Genomic DNA, 16,929 nt, shown 5'->3' with positions numbered 1-16,929 from the left:
AATATATTAAAATATATCATCAAGAGGCCATGCCTCAGGAAGATGGAATCCATCATTAAGGGCCCTCACTATCAGGACAGGCCCTCATCTTGTTTCTTCCATCAGAGAGGAGGTAGCAGGAGCCTGAAGACCTACACTCAATGATTCAGGAATACTTCCTTCCCCTCTGTCTTCAGACTTCTGAATGGTGCATGAACACAACCTCGTTATTCCACTTTTTGTGCTGTTTCTAGTCATTTAATGTCTTTGCCCAGTGCAGCTGCCAGAAATCGACAAATTTCAGGTCACATTTCACGACAGTGATAATAAACCTGTTCTGATATTGTGTGTTATGATTGAGACCCACGGCTGTATTGAATAGAGAATTCTAAAGAATTTCTAATCTCCATGTGAAGAAATTCCTCCTCTGTAGGAACACCCACCCATTATTTCAAGAAAGATTCTACTGTTTCTAGGCATCCCAACACCATTGTTCAACCTGCCAAGCCCGAATAGAATTTAGTTTAATAATTCAGTGAGATCGTCCTCATTTTCTGAACTGAAGAGTGTGGACTGACCAATTCACTTGCATTTCTTCCAGTTGTGTTTGGGGGGTGGGAGGGAAGATGGTTAAAAAAGGGATGTGTGGAAAAGAATAAGATGCAGGGGTGCAAGAATATAGCAAGATAGGAAAATATGCATAGCTTGGAAGATCCCTGATGTGAATAAATGAAATAATGGATCTGTTCTGCTAGAGTCAACGGGTCAAAACCCCTCCTCCTGTATGGCTGTAAGCCTAAGAGATGTTTCTCTGTCACTGAGTCTTCTGGATTATGAAAATGCCATTTCACTAAAACTGGAGTGATGAGTACTCCTGTGGCTTGGCCCCCAGAACTTATTTAAGGGTAGATTTTGCCATATTACACACCCCTGGACTCGTGCTGGAGCGGTGCCCAACCCCCACAGCTCCATCATGAGCACTAGCCTCCGTAGTATCCAGGACACCTTCAAGCAGCGAGGCCTCAAAAAGGTGGCACTCATCATTAAGGAACTCCATCACCAGGGCATGCCCTCTTCTCATTACTACCATCAGGGAGCCTGAAGGCACACACTCAACAATTCAGGATCAGCTTCTTTCCCTCTGCCAACGGATTCCTGAATGGACATTGAACCCCTGAACATCACTACGTTTTTAGTTTTAAGTTTGCACCACTTATCTAATTTAACTATTTAACACAAGTGCGCGCGTGCACGCACACACACTTACAGAAATTCACAGATTTACTTTATTATGTATTGCATTGTACTGCTGCTGCAGAGGCAATGAATTTCATTACTTGCCAGTGATATTAAACCTGATTCTGATTCTGAAAATAACAGCAGAACAGTTTCTCCTGGCAGGACTCCAGAATTAGCCACCGTTCTGGTGAAAGAGATAATACAGAAGCTGCATTGCAGGAAAATTTGAGTATTTCAACAACAATAACACCTCCAAACATTAAACGCCTACTTCAGTCACTTAATCATCCGTGATTTGCAGGCGCTCTGTAACTTTAGATAGGCTGTGCTCTGTTACTGGTTCTATATTCTAATACTGATTTTGCCTTCCTCTTTCCCCAGTTGTGTGAAGACCTCTTTGCCAGAATTAATGACAGTGCAAATGCGAATCTTTCCTACTCTGTGGAAGTAAGTGTAAGGGAGGGGCTAGCACAGGGTGGAAGTTTCAAGGCCATTTCAGGAACATTGCTGGAGTCAGACTGGGGCTAATGCTTAATGAGTAAACTACAGAATTCGACTCAGAAGAATGTCGATGATGGGGTGTGTTTTGTTTTCCTTGGGGCAGCGCGGGCTAACAGTCTCGAGAAATGCCAAATTATAGGGCATCTGAGCATTTTTCACACCGCGGCTGGATACATCTATCAGAGTGTGTGGTGGAGGCAGGTACTCATACAATAGTAAGAAATATCCAGACAATAGATCGATTTGAATTTCCAAATCACAGTAGACTGTGGACCACATGCTGATAAATGGGATTTGTACTTGATAGTCAGTATAGGCATAGAAGGTCAAAGGGGCTCTTTCTGTGCTGTATGGTTCAATGGTAACTTAATTGGGTGCTGATGACAAAAGTGCTGTACACTCCCAGAACCCACATGTAAAGCTTGAATAAACTGGAGTTAAAGATTTGCCTATTCCATTTCTAAATGCCCTTAATTGTGTGCCAGCCTGCAGTTTCATTCAGGATGATGCAAAGATAGTAGCGTGGGAGAATCCTTACCAAGTTCTGAGTGAGACTGCCAGCTAGCACTGAATTCAGAAACATGTCGTAATTGATGGACTTGAGGGAGCTGCACTGTACTGAGATGCACCTGAACGCTTGTGTGGTGCCAATATTGGGTCCTGATGGAGGGACTATTGTATGCAAATAATACCCAGCACTTTAAGTGAACATACTGCAGAAATTTACACTTATGTAGCACCTTTGTTCCAAGGTGTTTTGCAGAGGCATTATCACACAAAATCAACTGAGGTGAAGATTAAAGTTTTGGTAAGGAGTTAGCCTTTAAGGAGAGGATGTGAGGTTTAGAGATGGAGGTCTAGAACTGCCTGAGCCGGTGAAGATTGAAGGGTAGGATGTTGGCATAGAAGACTGGAAATATATAAGAAAAATGCTGCCAGAGATTTGTAAGGTTGAAGGAAGTCACAATGGAAGGGCTGTGTAAACAGTCAAGGACCTGATGTGGAAATTGTGGTGTTGATGAGATAGTCTGCACAGGGATGTGGGTCAGCTTGAAGCTAGCAAGTTAGGACTTGGGCAGGGAAATTTGAATGAGCTGAAGTTTCAGAATGCATAGGATAACAGGTAGATATGGAATGCTGGCTTTCATCAGTCAGGGCACTGAGTAGAGGAATTGATATGTTAGGTTGGAGATATTGGTGAGGCTGCACCAGGAGTATTGTGTACAGTTTTGGTTACCCTGCTACAGGAAATATGCAGTTAAGCTGGACAGAGTGCAAAGGAGATTTCTGAAATGTTCTCAGGACCCAAGGGCTTTCAATAAAAGTACAGGAGAAGTTTGACATGCTGGGACTTTATTCTCTGGAACATGGGAGGCTGAGGGGTGATCAAATGGAGCTCTATAAAACCGTGACAGGTGAATGCATACAACCTTTTTCCCCCAAGGAAAAGAAATCAAAAGCTAGAGGGAGTAGGTTTAAGCTGGGGGGTGGGATGGAGTTTAAAACACTGCATTCCGGAGGCTGTGAGAAAAGTGACATGGGGGAAGAGGGAACTGGTGTCTGTGCAGTATTTGATCCCAGATCCTTGGAAGTAGCAAGGTGTTGATGAGGAAGAGGAGGAACCAGCTATAAATAAATGGAAGATTGAAAAGAGAGTTTACATTTAAAATTAGTCTCATGTGGATGGACTTTCTCGAATGTGGCCAACACCACCACCGCCCCAGCTCAGATGGGTTACGTTACCTTGTGCTCGCTATCTCATGGTGTCCGAAGACCTACTGTCGCCCACATCTGTACAACGGTTTGGACGGCCTCAGTCTGCCAGTCCAGGCCAATGATATGGAAGCTGACTTAGTCAACTAGTTAGGTTAAAAGGTGCAGGTCAGTCACTGAGCTCTGACGTTTCACCCTGGAGCAGGACACTTCAGGTTAATATAGACACCCCCAGCAGACAGGCTACTGCAGCCTGAGGCAAATGGAGAGGCAACAAAAGCCTCTGGAAGTTGTACCGAAGAGTTTTCCAAGCAGTTGGCCTCAGTTGTGGATGGATAGGGACGTTCGGGGCTTGAATAGGGAGGATTTTATTTTACCGATCATCTTAGGATCTGGGTTCTCATTTTTTTCTAATGTTGCTTTTGTGCTGTCTCCCAGGTCAGTTATATGGAGATTTACTGTGAGCGTGTGCGAGACTTACTGAACCCTAAAACCAAAGGAAACCTTCGCGTTCGAGAGCATCCAATTCTAGGCCCTTATGTGGAGGATCTCTCTAAACTTGCGGTGACCTCCTACAATGACATCTCAGACCTCATGGACTCGGGCAACAAAGCCAGGTATGAAAAACCAGTTGACTCCATGATTAGACCCAGTACTACACCCCAGTGGCCTTCCTCAGTGAATCACTGAACAAGCCACATGCCCTTATCAGTTCCTGGTCTTCATTGCTGCCCCGACCCACCACCATTACCTCTTCATGGAGGCCATCTCCCCTTTACACTCTCAGTCCTGATGCAGGGTCTTGATCGAAAACACCGACAGTCTCTGACTCCATAGATGCTGCCTGACCTGACCTGCTGAGTTCCTCCAGTTGCTCGTTTTTTTTTGCTCCAGATTCCACGTGCATGGGCAAGTGATAGAATCTGGGAGCTGCTAGGGAGGGTAAATTATAGCAGGAAAAAAATGAGGAAATAGTATTGTCTTGTGAGCTGATATAGATTCAGTGGGCTGAATGGCCCCTTTTCATGCTTTGAGGAAGTAGTGATGGAGAACTTTGAGAAATAAAGGTCCAGACATACCTGTTCACTCATGTATGCTACACTTAACACATGTCACAAACCTCTACATTTGAAGGAATCTATGGTGACTATTTGTACTGAGTCTCAATGATATAGTGTATTCCTAAACTGAGCTGGAGAGAGATGGTGGGTGGCAACAGTTATGGATAGAACGGTATTTGATCAAACCATCTGGTTACCAGAGGGCGAACCACTGTGTCCACAGGGAGAGGAGAGAGCTTGAGGCAACTTAAACATAATGTCATGAAGTTAGTGGGATGTGAAAGGATTTGGAAAGGAAGCTGATGGTATTCCACCAGTCCCTCACAGGTGGCTAAGGTCAAAGTGAAGATTGGTGAGACCCTCCTTTCTGATGATGTCCCTATTGTCTCCGTATATTTCCTCAACTCTATGTCTCTGTGTCAAAAACTGATGATGTCTCTCTCTGCTTTCTCTAGCTGTAAGCCTTTGGTCCTGCTTTATGCAGCCATTTTATTACCTCCAGTTACCATTGAAGCATGGGTCCTCCCTCAATATTATTTCTTAAAGATTGTTCGCTGTGTTGTCTTTCACAGAATATTTAGCTCCAGTTATCAATTGGAGTTAATTATTACTCCAGATAAGCCACTGACTGGTCTTTTGCCCTCTTAAGCTAGTACCTCAGACTTAATTAACTAGTGGTAGCATTTACAAAAGCTAATGCTATTTTCAGTGTTAACAAGTGCTTTGTCATCTCTGACAAAGTGATGTCACTTCTGGTTCCTTGCATTATTGACTAGTGCCCTGCTACCACTGGCTACCACCTATGTTATCATTAACTGACTAGTGCTCTGCCATCACTAACTGGAACCCCTGAGATCATTGATTATTGTTCCTTCTATGAATGACTAGAGTCTTGCTCTCATTGATCATTGACCATAGCTCCTCCATCATTAGACTAGTTTTTCTGCTACCATTGAAGAGTGCCTACTACCAAAGGCAATATTCACTGATTCTTTCCTGTCTCACCAGGACTGTGGCTGCCACAAACATGAATGAGACCAGCAGCCGATCTCACGCTGTGTTCAATATCATCTTCACGCAGAAAACACATGACTCCAGTGCCGACTCCACCTCTGAGAAGGTAAAGGGAGGGAGCACTTGCGGCCTGCCTGAGGATTGTATGGTGCAGAGGTGGGAACAGACTAGCTTCCTAGTGTGATTTCACTCAGAGAGGATGTAGTCTTCACTCTTTGAAAGAGATATGACCTTTATTCAAAGCTGAGTTTAAAAACAGCTCAGAGGTTGGCTGAATGTTACAGATCAACACAATGTTATGGGGGGGGGGGGTGGGGGAGAGGGTATTGGAGGATCCAGGGTTTCATTCCTAGAAACCGAACTGAATCGTGTTTTTCCATAATGTGAAGCTGCATTAGAATGCAAGCTGAAGTCAAATAGTTTTATTTATTTATTTTCTTTCAGCACATAAATTTTGTAAGAGTGGTTTTTATTTAATATTACAGATTTCATGGTAATGATTTGATTTCAGTTATGGTGAAACCTCCACTAATTCAACAGCCATAATGAGGATAGCCTTACTGATAACTTGGTTCAGTTCAATCCTGTTAAACAGCAACCTGTAATGGTGATCCATAGAGCTTCAGTGCCTCACTCTGAACAGAGAAAACTGCAGAAGGAAACTTTACATGCAGAAAGTTGCACAAAGTTCAATTAGAGGAAGGTTGGGCAGGGTACCTGCTATTTCCAGTTTATTCACCAGAGGGAGCTGTTGGCTAGACCAGGATGGCGCTGTCACACTCAGGGGTGGGAAGGCCACAGACATGAATAAATGTTGGGTAATTGATGCTTTTTCCTTTGGGGTGGGGGAGATTACAATGGAAATTCACAAATTTTTGAGATAGCACCACATGAAGAAAATCAGCGGGTGGCAAATTTTGAAATAACAAAGGTGTATTGGTTCCGAGTTCCCACTAGAAGAGAGGGAGGAAGAAGCATTGTTCGTTGTCTATCCTCAAAAACCATTGAGAAAAAGCTTATCTTAGAAAGTTTATAAACATCACAGTGACAGTAATATTTAAGATGTGTGAGCCACTGTGATGATTATGTTCACTGCCTAATATTGATGCAGGTTGTATTAAAATCAGCATTAAACACTCTTCCTGTTACTTACCATTTATATTTCACATTCTACTCTTTAAAAACTCTGGGCACTGTACACCCAAGCTTGATACCTGACCTAACTGCTACCTATTCTTTTTGAATACAAAGTGCACACAGTTTGCATCCAGCATGATGAGTATACCTTTGTCGTATGGCATTCTGCATTACCCATTCGCTTTTACTATAGATCCTGCACGTTACATTCCCTGCTCGAATTCTCTCAGCATGCAGATTATGTAGCTTCTTTCCTGGACTGATAGGTTTATTTCTAAGGCATCCTTTGTAGTTCTGGGCCTTTGATGCACAGAGCACTCCCCTGTTTACAAGTGGCTTTGGTTCATGAGTTGATGCAGAATTTGAATGGGTGGTCTATTTAAATCACATAATGCCACAGCGTTCCAATGAATTAGTAATTGCTGAGCACTCGAAGGAGTGATTCTGACTTTAATTGAATGACATGTTTTGTTTCTAACATCCTTTTATTCTGTAGGTGAGTAAAATCAGTTTGGTTGATCTTGCTGGAAGTGAAAGGGCAGATTCTACAGGAGCAAAGGGAACACGGTTAAAGGTGAGGATCTGCTTTATCGACCCTCTGTCCATCTATTTAACTCAGACATAAACCTCACTACCCACACACATATCTTTCTACCCACATGTCCATTAAAGGTGGAGGTAAGTGTTTCATGATAAACTCGCGCTCCGAAATGGTGCTCGGATGTGGCGCTTTTGTCTCTGACCTTGAGCACTGAGCGGTCAAATGCCATCTGTCCTACTTAAGTGGGTAGTTCTCCCCCACAATCCTGACCGCAGTTTACACGCAACCAGCAGCCAACTGTAATCAAGCGTTTGAGATACTGCATGCTGTTGTCTCCAAACAAGAAACAGTCCTTCCCAACACATCTCAAATCATAGTCAGGGACTTCAATCAAGCTTCTTCCCAATTATCATCAGCGTAATACCTGTAGCACCAGAAGTCCCAACACACTGGACCACTAACATATAAGATAAGGAATGCCTACTGTCCGTGCCCAGACAGCAGTTTGGGAAATCTAATCACTTGGATGTCCTCCTACTTGCTTGCAAGCAGAGGCTTAAAGGGCAAAGCCCCAGAGATTAGGACAACAAGGATGTAGCTGTAGGAGGCAGAGGAGTGGCTATGCGATTGTTTCTAGTTGGCGGACTAGGCTGTGTTCTGTGGATCTAGATATATACACCATGGGTTGTATGGACTTTATTAAAATAGTTGTAGACGAGTGTATCCCCACAGAATCATTCAGCATCTTCCCCAACCAGAAGCCCTGGATAGAGCCTGAGAGCCACAGTCTGCTGAGGGCCAGGATCTACTGAGATCCAGGTCAAAGGCATTCAAGTCCAAAGATCAAGAACATTACAAGAAGTCTGGGTACGATCCCTGGAGAACCACCTCACAGATGAAGTGGCAAACTTGAATTACTTGTGGCAGGGCGTACATGCCTCTTATCAAGTAAAATCAAGAGCATCCTGATGACCTTACAATAGAGCTATGCTTGCAGATGAGCTCAATGTCTTCTATGCTCACGTTGACTGGCAAAACCTGGAGGAACCATCATTAACTCTAACCCCCCCACATACAAGCAGCCTTCAGGAAGGTGAACACAGGCAAGCATTTGGCCCAGATGGGGTACCTGGCCAGCTACTAAAGACCTGTGCTGATCAAGTTACTGGTCTGTTCACTATCATTAACCCCTCACTTCGGCAGTCTGAGGTACTCATCTGCTTCAAACAGACCTCAAGAAGCCTCAATGACTATCGTCCAGTAGCACTTACATTCACAGTGATGAAGTGTTTGAGAGGTTGATGATGAAACACATCAACTCCTGCCTGAGAAGTGACTTGGATTTTCCTACTGGCGCAACAGGTCCACAGCAGATGCATTCTCATTGGCTCTTCACTCAACCTTGGAACAGCAAAGATGCATTCATCAGGATGCTCTTTATCGACTGCAGCCTGACAGTCAATACCAACATTCCCTCAAAACTTATCAATAAGCTTCAAGACCTTGGCCTCAATAACTCGTGTGCAATTGGGTTCTAGATTTCCAATTTGCAGACCCCAGTCAGTTTGGATCGGCAACAACATCTCCACAATCTCCATCAGCACAGGTGCATCACAAGGCTGGGTGCTTAGACCCCTGCTCTAATCACTTTACATTTATGACTGTGTGACTAAGCACAGCTCCAATGCCATATTCATGTTTGCTGATGACACCACTGTTGTTGGCCAAATCAAAGGTGGTGATGAATCAGCATATAGGAGGGAGACTGAAAATCTGTCTGGCTGGTGCCACAACGACAAGCTCGTACTCAGTGTCAGCAAGATCATTGACTTCTGGAGGAAGAAAGTAGAGGTCCATGAGCAGGTCCTTGTCGGAGGATCAACAACTTTAAATTCCTTGGTATTATCATTTTGGAGGATCTGAACTGGGCCCAGCATGTAAGTGCAATTATGAAGAAAGCTCTGCAGTGCCTTTACTTCTTTACTAGTTTGTGAAGATTCCGCATGACATCTCAAACTTTGACAAACTTCTGTAGATGTGTAGTGGAGAATATATTGACCGGTTACATCACAGCCTAGTATAGAATGGAATGCCCTTGAATGGAAAATCCTACAAAAAGTAGTGGATATGGCCCAGTCTGTCATGGGTAAGTCCCTCCCCACCATTGACCACAACTACACAAAGCGTTGCTGCAGGAAAGCAGCATCCATCATCAGGGACCCCCATGATCCAGGTTTTGCTCTCTTCTCGCTGCTACCATCAGCAAGAAGGTACAGGAGCCCCAGGACTTACTCCGCCAGGTTCAGGAACAGTTATTACCCCTCAATCGTCACGTCTTGGCCCATCATTGAAATGTTGCCACAGCCTATGGATTCACTTTGAAGGACTCTTCGTCTCATGTTCTCAATATTTATTGGTTATTTATTATTTATTTATTTTTGTATTCGCACAGTTTATTCTGTTTTGCATTCTGGTTGAATGCCCAAGTTGGTCTGGTCTTCCATTGATTCTATTATGGTTATTAATCTATTACCGATTTTTTGAGTGTGGCTGCATCAGAAGGACTTGTATGTACATTGATAATAATTTACTTTGAACTTTGAAACTGTCTGTGCAGTCCCATCTTTTCATGCATTGAGCTACTTCTATCCCGCTCTCTGCTGTTCATCACCACTTATGTATTGAGACTTTCCTCCACAGAACTTTCTGGAATATGTGTTTATTTGTCCAGCTATCTTTTTGTGCAGTTAGCTGATTCACCCATTGTCTGATCTACCTGCCAATCAATTGTCCATCTATCTGATTAGTCATCCATCAACTCGCCTTGATGTAGATGCCAGTCGGTGGTAGTTTGTGGAGGGAGGATGAACACTATCGGTCTTCCCAGCAGCGTCACACAGACAGTGTTGTAAATAATTCATCAGGATTACCCCATTCCAATTTGTGTTTGCACTTGCCCAATCTTAAAATATCTGCTGCAGATAATTTGATGGACTTGCAGAAGATATCCCTCATTCTGTCTGGTCATTTACCAAAACATAATTTTATCTGGTCCTGATACAGGATTTCAAACTGAAACATCATCAGTCTCTTAGATTGGGGGTTCCCATGCTTTTTTATGCCATGGACCAATACCATTAAGCAAGGGGTTCCTGCACCCCAGGTTGGGAACTCCTGCCATGGATGATGATTGATAGGTTAAGTTCATCCAGCAGATTGTCTGTTGCTTCAGATTTCATCATCTGTAGCCTCTTGTGTCTCAGTTGTTCAAATCAAATCTAATCACGTTTAATTCTAATTCAAACCCTATATGGACACAGCCAAACAAAACATCGTTTCTCTGGGGCCAAGGTGCAAAAACATACACGTGCTTTCAAAATAATGAGGGAGAGGGAAAAAGAAAACATAGTCAGCCAAGAAAACACATTTTTAGTCCAAGGCCCTAAGCGACAACTTCCGCAAATTGCTGATTCCTGGCAATCCAGTCTAATTCCATCAATCCAACACTGGAGGGCAGCACTGACAGGAGAAGCTACCCCAACTGAGCATGAACACTGTACTGTACTGCCTCCTGTATCTCCTTCTCACCTGGACTGCGGCTGTGGGCAAGCCCACGGCTTGAGGCCTAGTCCTCACTATGCCTCCTGCCCAGTGCTAAACAAGGGGAACGGGCCTATGGTAATCAATGTCCAACAGGGTTTTGCTATCGCAAAAGCAATGTCCAAAGACAGTCATGGTTTCTCTGCACGCCACCTTCATGCACCAACTTCGGTGCCTTTGAGTGGCAGGCAGCAGCTCTTCCGAACCCAATCCACCTTCTCCTGCGGCCTGACGGCCTGACCCTGCCTCTGAGGGCTGGTGGCCCAACTGCCCAACTCTCCCATCGTGGCCCGACAGCCAGCCTACCCTTCTCTGAATCGCCAGCCAGCTCTTACAACACCCTGCTGTACTCCTAGTTATTGGAGTCGAGTATAGAATTACAATTGAAAAAAACACACTTAACAAAGGAAAAAGCCCCTGTGCTTGGCCCTGGAGAGGCTGCGACATGTACACATGCCGCCACTTTGATGGAATCAGTTTTATCTCCTGTTCTTTGGATTCCAGAAAACATTTTTCTAAAATGTCCAATTAAGCAGTGGTTAAAAGCAGATGCCCTAGAGTTTATGAAGAATTCTTTGATAAAATTGAACAATGTGTCAGGAACACAGTGGCCCGTTTCTATCCAATGGATATGCCTTCATTATGTTTAATACAATTCTTGTTGTATTGTTGCCTCTATTTGTTCAGTTTCTGCTTGCTTCATTTTAATAGTTCATTTCCTTGTGTGTTTTAGGAAGGAGCAAATATCAATAAGTCCTTGACAACTCTGGGCAAAGTCATCTCAGCATTGGCAGAGGTGGTGAGTGTGCTTGTTGCTTTTACTGGGGCTCTTGATGACGGTGATGTTGATGAATGCGCTGGTGTCCACTGATGTTCAAGTAGGAATCTTGGAGTCAGAGCTGATCTAGTGCTGACCTTTCCCAGCCAGAACTGAGTGCAAAATCAGTAGAACCATAAGTTCAGAACCAGAGCATGGTGTAGGACCTAATTCAGTCTGCTCAAACTCTGAAGACCTGTGCCCGACCAGGTCACTGAGACAAAAAGGGGACCTTCAAGCACATGAGATGCTGAACAAAGCTGGTCAGTCATGCCAAAGGTATAAATAATGAAGAAAGAAAGGCTCTTTTAAAGGTATTTTATATGGCTCTAAATAGGAAAAAAGCAACTCCAGAAAAGTGCAGGTCCAAGATGAAGACAAAGGAAAATTTTTTCAAAGAAGTTTAGGATTGATTCAGATATTCTTTCATCACCTTAAAGGTAGTCTGAGTGGATAGATTCCCTGCAAGAATCTTGATGATGAGACTCCTCCTGTAGAAGGGGTCATATTGATTGAGGTCAGTCATCATTGTTGTCCTGATATTCATGACATTTGCTTAATGACAAGTTCCTTGCTGATTTATATGAAGTTGACAATGAAATAGGGAAAGAACAGCACTGATGAGTCAAGTGCCACTAGCCCTTTCAATAACCTTACTTTTTTTAATTTATTACAGGATTCCGGATCAAACAAGGTATGAATTACCCCCAATTCCTGGACAGTCCTGAGAACAGAGCTTAACTTGTTTTAATAAATGACAAGACGAAGTTCAGGCTCGGCTGTGACCTCGGCAGTGCCATAGCCTTGTCACCTTACTGCTGGAGCTCACAATTTTGTGCAAAATGGGGCTGACCCTGACCAGGCTCAGATGTGGGCAGGGATGTAGTCTGTCAGCAGATCAGGGAGTTCCCATTGTCACTCAGATTGCTCTGAGAGCCAGCAAACTGAGCTGTGGGTGCCACACGGGCACATGTTCCACACCCTACTCTACATCATTAAACATTCTGGAATGAGAGTGGACAGCTAACACCTGCTGCTCCCTAAGAAGATAGAACTTTACACCACAGGATCAAGCCGTTTAGCCTGCATGTGCTGAACCTGTTGCCAAATTAAACTAATCCCATCTGCCTGGACAGGATTCGTGTCCCTCCACTCCCTGCCTGTTCAGATGGCTACCAACATGTCACTCTCACACCTGCTTCACCCCCGCCCTCTTTCCCCCACCCCATCCATCCAAGCACCTGTCACTGTGGGTAGTTGGTAGCATAGTAGTTAGCAGAACACTTTACAGTGCAGGTGACCCGGGTTCAATTCCTGTCGATGCCTGTAAGGAGTTTCCACCGGGCGCCCCAGCATCTTCCCACAGTCCAAAGACATACCGTTTGTTAAGTTAATTGGTGATTGTAAATTGTCCCGTGATTAGGCTAGAATTAAATCGGAGATTTGCTGGGCGGCACGGTTCAAAGGACCAATCCTGCACTGCATCTCAACAAATAAATAAATAAATAATCTTGCCTCTCACATCTCCTTTAAATTTCGGCCCTACTGTGGATGCAGACACGCCTCAGGATTCAAGTGTGACTCTGTGTGATACGATGCAGTCCCAACGTGGGATGCTGATGTACAGTCAGCTTTATGTTTGCAATTCCAACTGTTCGTCTGTTCTGCAGTATCTTTGCACCCTGTACTTTCCTGCACTCGCCTGTAGCCTTCTGTCCCAAGCTTGAGATAAATCAGAAAATGCTTCAAATGCTCAAAAAACCACGTGCCAGGAGCAGGCTTTGACAAATTCCTTAGCAAATGCAGGAAAGAAATCAGAAGCTAAACTGGCTGAGTATTTCTGATATTTTCACTGTCATGAAGGGTTGCTCAGCCAGGGATATTGCTCTCATCCTGTGTGTTCTGGGGAGCTGGGCAAGCTCCGGGTAGCGCTAGACTGCTGATACTCTTTATTGGATGGAGGATTCTGGCAGAGGCAGAGCCTTAAAGGACACCAATGAAACTAATTTCAGAGGATGACTGATGTTTACTCCAGCTCAATTCTGCACCTAATCTGAAACTGTGAGCGTGCTCCGTTTATGAAATGTCTTTGTTGTGTTCCACATTGAGCAGAACAAGAAAAAGAAGAAAACAGATTTCATCCCGTACAGAGACTCTGTGCTAACATGGCTGTTACGAGAGAACCTTGGTGAGTGCTTTTTCTTGTGTCCCACTGTTTACAGATACAGCTAACAGAGCAGCATTTCCTCCATCACTACGTGTTAGCATGGGCTTTGATTCATTAAACTTAGAAAGAATTACAGAAGGACTTTGGATATCGCCATGTCCTTCGATCCTGAGAACCAAACTTGAGTTTGAATGGAAACCACCACAGTCTCAGGATATCTCAAAGTATTTCACAACAAATTAATTTTGTAGTGTGGTCATTGCTGTATTACAGGAAAATCTGCTTTTAGGTGTTGATTAATACTTAAATAAGGGAACAATATTGACTAGGAGAACAGAGAGAACTATTGTGTACATTAACAGGAATCATAGGCTGAGAGAGTGGGGGAGAGACCCAGTTTAATGATTCTTCTGAAGGACAACTCCTCCAATAGCACCACAGCGGTGTTGCTGTTGAGATTTTGTGATCCCACTAGCCTCTGGCTCTGAGTAATGTGAATCAAGCTTGACATAGGTTTCCTTTTGCTTCACGTGGTGCCCCCCTTGACCTGCTCTGCCGGAGGTTCACTGGGGGAAGTGGGTAGTGACGTGACTTGTTTGGAATGGACAATTTAGGTGGAATCATTTACCTAAGGTAGAAATGGCGAATGCTAGAAAGACATAGCTTTGGGTGAGATTGGGTGTGTGGGGAAAGTCAGTGCTAGTTTCCTGTTCTGTGAAGAGGTGAGAAGAAAGTTTCAGAAATGGGGCGCCGACCTATGACCTAACATGTTGCTTCTCCGCAGGGGGCAACTCTCGGACTGCCATGGTGGCTGCACTTAGTCCTGCGGACATCAACTATGACGAGACACTCAGCACTCTGAGGTAAGGAACAGGTGTACGAGCAGTACACTGGATGAAGAGGGCCATTGGAAAGAGCCAAGTTTTAATGACAAGGGGCAATGAGAGTTAGGTTTGGAGGAGGAAAGAAGTGGGACTAGGGTTTATAATGGGAGGGGCTGAATAAGTTTTTGGGACTGAGACTGGGTAAGGAGAAGGGAAGGGGCTGGTCCTTAGGTCGGGGAAAATGAATCTAGGAAGCATGGGGTGAAGTTTTGAAAGTACAGTGGATTCCAGTTAATTGGACTATCGGGGCAGCCGATTATTTGGAATAACTCTTAAAGACAAAAAAATAAATCAAGAAAATATCCCTGCTTCCCTTTGTTTAACTAGGACACTAGGCAGCTTAGTCGGGGCAGGAGACTGTTCCCAAACAGTTCCTACCTAGGGTTATTCATGTGCACATGTAGCTGTTAGAAACTACACTGTGCATAGAGTGATCAGTTTTTAAATAGAGTCAGTTGTGTGCGCTTATGTTTAAAAAGCAGTGATTTTTGTCACTGAAGTTGTCGAGAAATAAACAGTAAGACGATTCAGAACCGTTTTGTTCACCACGGTTTCAAGCATTCAGGCTTGGAGATGCCAGAAACAGCTGGGAATGGAAATAAAACAATTTCACCACTTCAACAAGTTAGTAATCACAAAGATTTTGAAGGTATCAGCAATCATCTTGATTGTTAGAATGAAAATGAAGATTTGGAGGATGCAATTGCCTGAAGCATTTTATGAAGGTAGTCCATTATCTGCAGGTGTCTGCACTGATTTTGTTCAAAAGAAAACAGCAGATGAATTCTTCGTCAGCAACTATTAGGAGCTAATACTCAGTTTTATAGTATACTGGAGAGGTATCTGTAGTGTTCCAAATTGCAAAGGGGGACATAGGGTCAGGAGATGTAGAGTCTGTGTGGATAGAACTGAGGAACAGCAAGGGCAAAAGGACCCTAATGGGTGTTATCTACAGGCCCCCAAACAGTAGCATGGATATAGGGTGCAAGTTGAATAGGGAGTTAACATTGGCATGTGGCAAAGGTAATGTCGCAATAGTTATGGTGGATTTCAATATGCAGGTGAACTGGGAGAATCAGGTTGGTGCTGGACCACAGGATAGGGAGTTTGTAGAGTGCCTATGGGATGCATTCTTGGAACAGCTTGTACGAGAGCCGACCAGGGACAAGGCTATTCTGGATTTAGTGTTATGTAATGAACAGGATTTGATAAGCAATCTCGCAGTAAAGGAGCCATTAGGAGGTAGTGATCACAATATGATAAGCTTTTATCTGCAATTTGAGAAGGATAAGGGCAGCTTGGAGGTGTCAGTGTTGCAGATGAACAGAGGTAACTATGGAGCCATGAGGGAAGAGCTAGCCAAAGTTGACTGGACGGATAGCCTAGCAGAAAAGACAGTGGAACAGCAATGGCAGGTATTCTTGGGAATAATGCACAAGGTGCAAAATCAGTTCATCCCCCAGAGAAGGAAGGATTCAAAGGGGGGAAAGGGGCCACAGTGGTTGACAAAGGAAGTCAGAGATTGCATAGCATTAAAAAAAAAGAAACATGACAGAGCTAAGGTGAGTGGGAGGACAGATGATTGGGAAGTTTTTAAGGACCAACAGAACTTAACTAAAAAGACAATACGGGGAGAAAAAATGAGGTACGAACACAAGCTAGCCAGGAATATAAAGGAAGATAGCAAAAGCTTTTTTAGGTATGTGAAGAGAAAGAAGATAGTTAAGAACAATGTTGGGCCCTTGAGGAATGAATTGGGTGAAATTATTATGGGAAACAGAGAAACGGCAGAAGAATTTTATGAGTACTTTAGATCTCTTTTCACTAAGGAAGACACAAGCAATCTCCCAGATGTGTGGATGGGCCAAGGACATAGGGTAACAGAGGAAATGAAACAGATTGACATTCGGAAGGAAACGGTGATGAGAAGACTGATGGGACTGAAGGCTGACAAATCCCCAGGTCCAGATGGTCTGTACCCTAGGGTACTAAAAGAGGTGGCCCTGGAAATTGCGGATGCATTGGTAATCATTTTCCAATGTTCCTTAGATTCAGGATCAGTTCCTGAGGATTGGAGAATGGCTAATGTTATCCCACTTTTTAAAAAAGGAGGGAGGGAGAAAACAGAGAACTATCGACCTGTCAGCCTGACATCGGTGGTGGGAAAGATGCTAGAGTCCATTATTAAAGATGAAATAGTGGCATATCTAGATAGCAGTGATAGGATTGGGCCGAGCCAGCATGGATTTACCAAGGGTAAATCTTGCTTGACTAAT

At 43.9% G+C, this 16,929-nt stretch overlaps 1 protein-coding gene across 5 annotated transcripts in view; it reads left to right on the top strand.

The window, feature by feature from the left end:
- Nucleotides 1–16,929, top strand: part of kif1aa (kinesin family member 1Aa) — a 320,477-nt gene that overhangs the window by 147,194 nt on the left and 156,354 nt on the right. For all 5 annotated transcript variants that reach the window (XM_059949994.1, XM_059950017.1, XM_059950003.1 and 2 more), the window contains 8 exons: nucleotides 1,600–1,665; nucleotides 3,871–4,049; nucleotides 5,502–5,613; nucleotides 7,141–7,218; nucleotides 11,519–11,584; nucleotides 12,279–12,296; nucleotides 13,715–13,790; nucleotides 14,554–14,632. In XM_059949994.1, the coding sequence (XP_059805977.1) occupies nucleotides 1,600–1,665; nucleotides 3,871–4,049; nucleotides 5,502–5,613; nucleotides 7,141–7,218; nucleotides 11,519–11,584; nucleotides 12,279–12,296; nucleotides 13,715–13,790; nucleotides 14,554–14,632 (674 nt within the window). The remainder of the gene's footprint in view (nucleotides 1–1,599; nucleotides 1,666–3,870; nucleotides 4,050–5,501; nucleotides 5,614–7,140; nucleotides 7,219–11,518; nucleotides 11,585–12,278; nucleotides 12,297–13,714; nucleotides 13,791–14,553; nucleotides 14,633–16,929) is intronic.

The sequence above is a fragment of the Hypanus sabinus genome, chromosome 2, assembly GCF_030144855.1.
Source record: "Hypanus sabinus isolate sHypSab1 chromosome 2, sHypSab1.hap1, whole genome shotgun sequence".
In the NCBI taxonomy this organism is placed as follows: Eukaryota; Metazoa; Chordata; class Chondrichthyes; order Myliobatiformes; family Dasyatidae; genus Hypanus; species Hypanus sabinus.
Note: the sequence above shows the minus strand (reverse complement) of the source record. Positions and strands in the feature narration are given on the sequence as shown.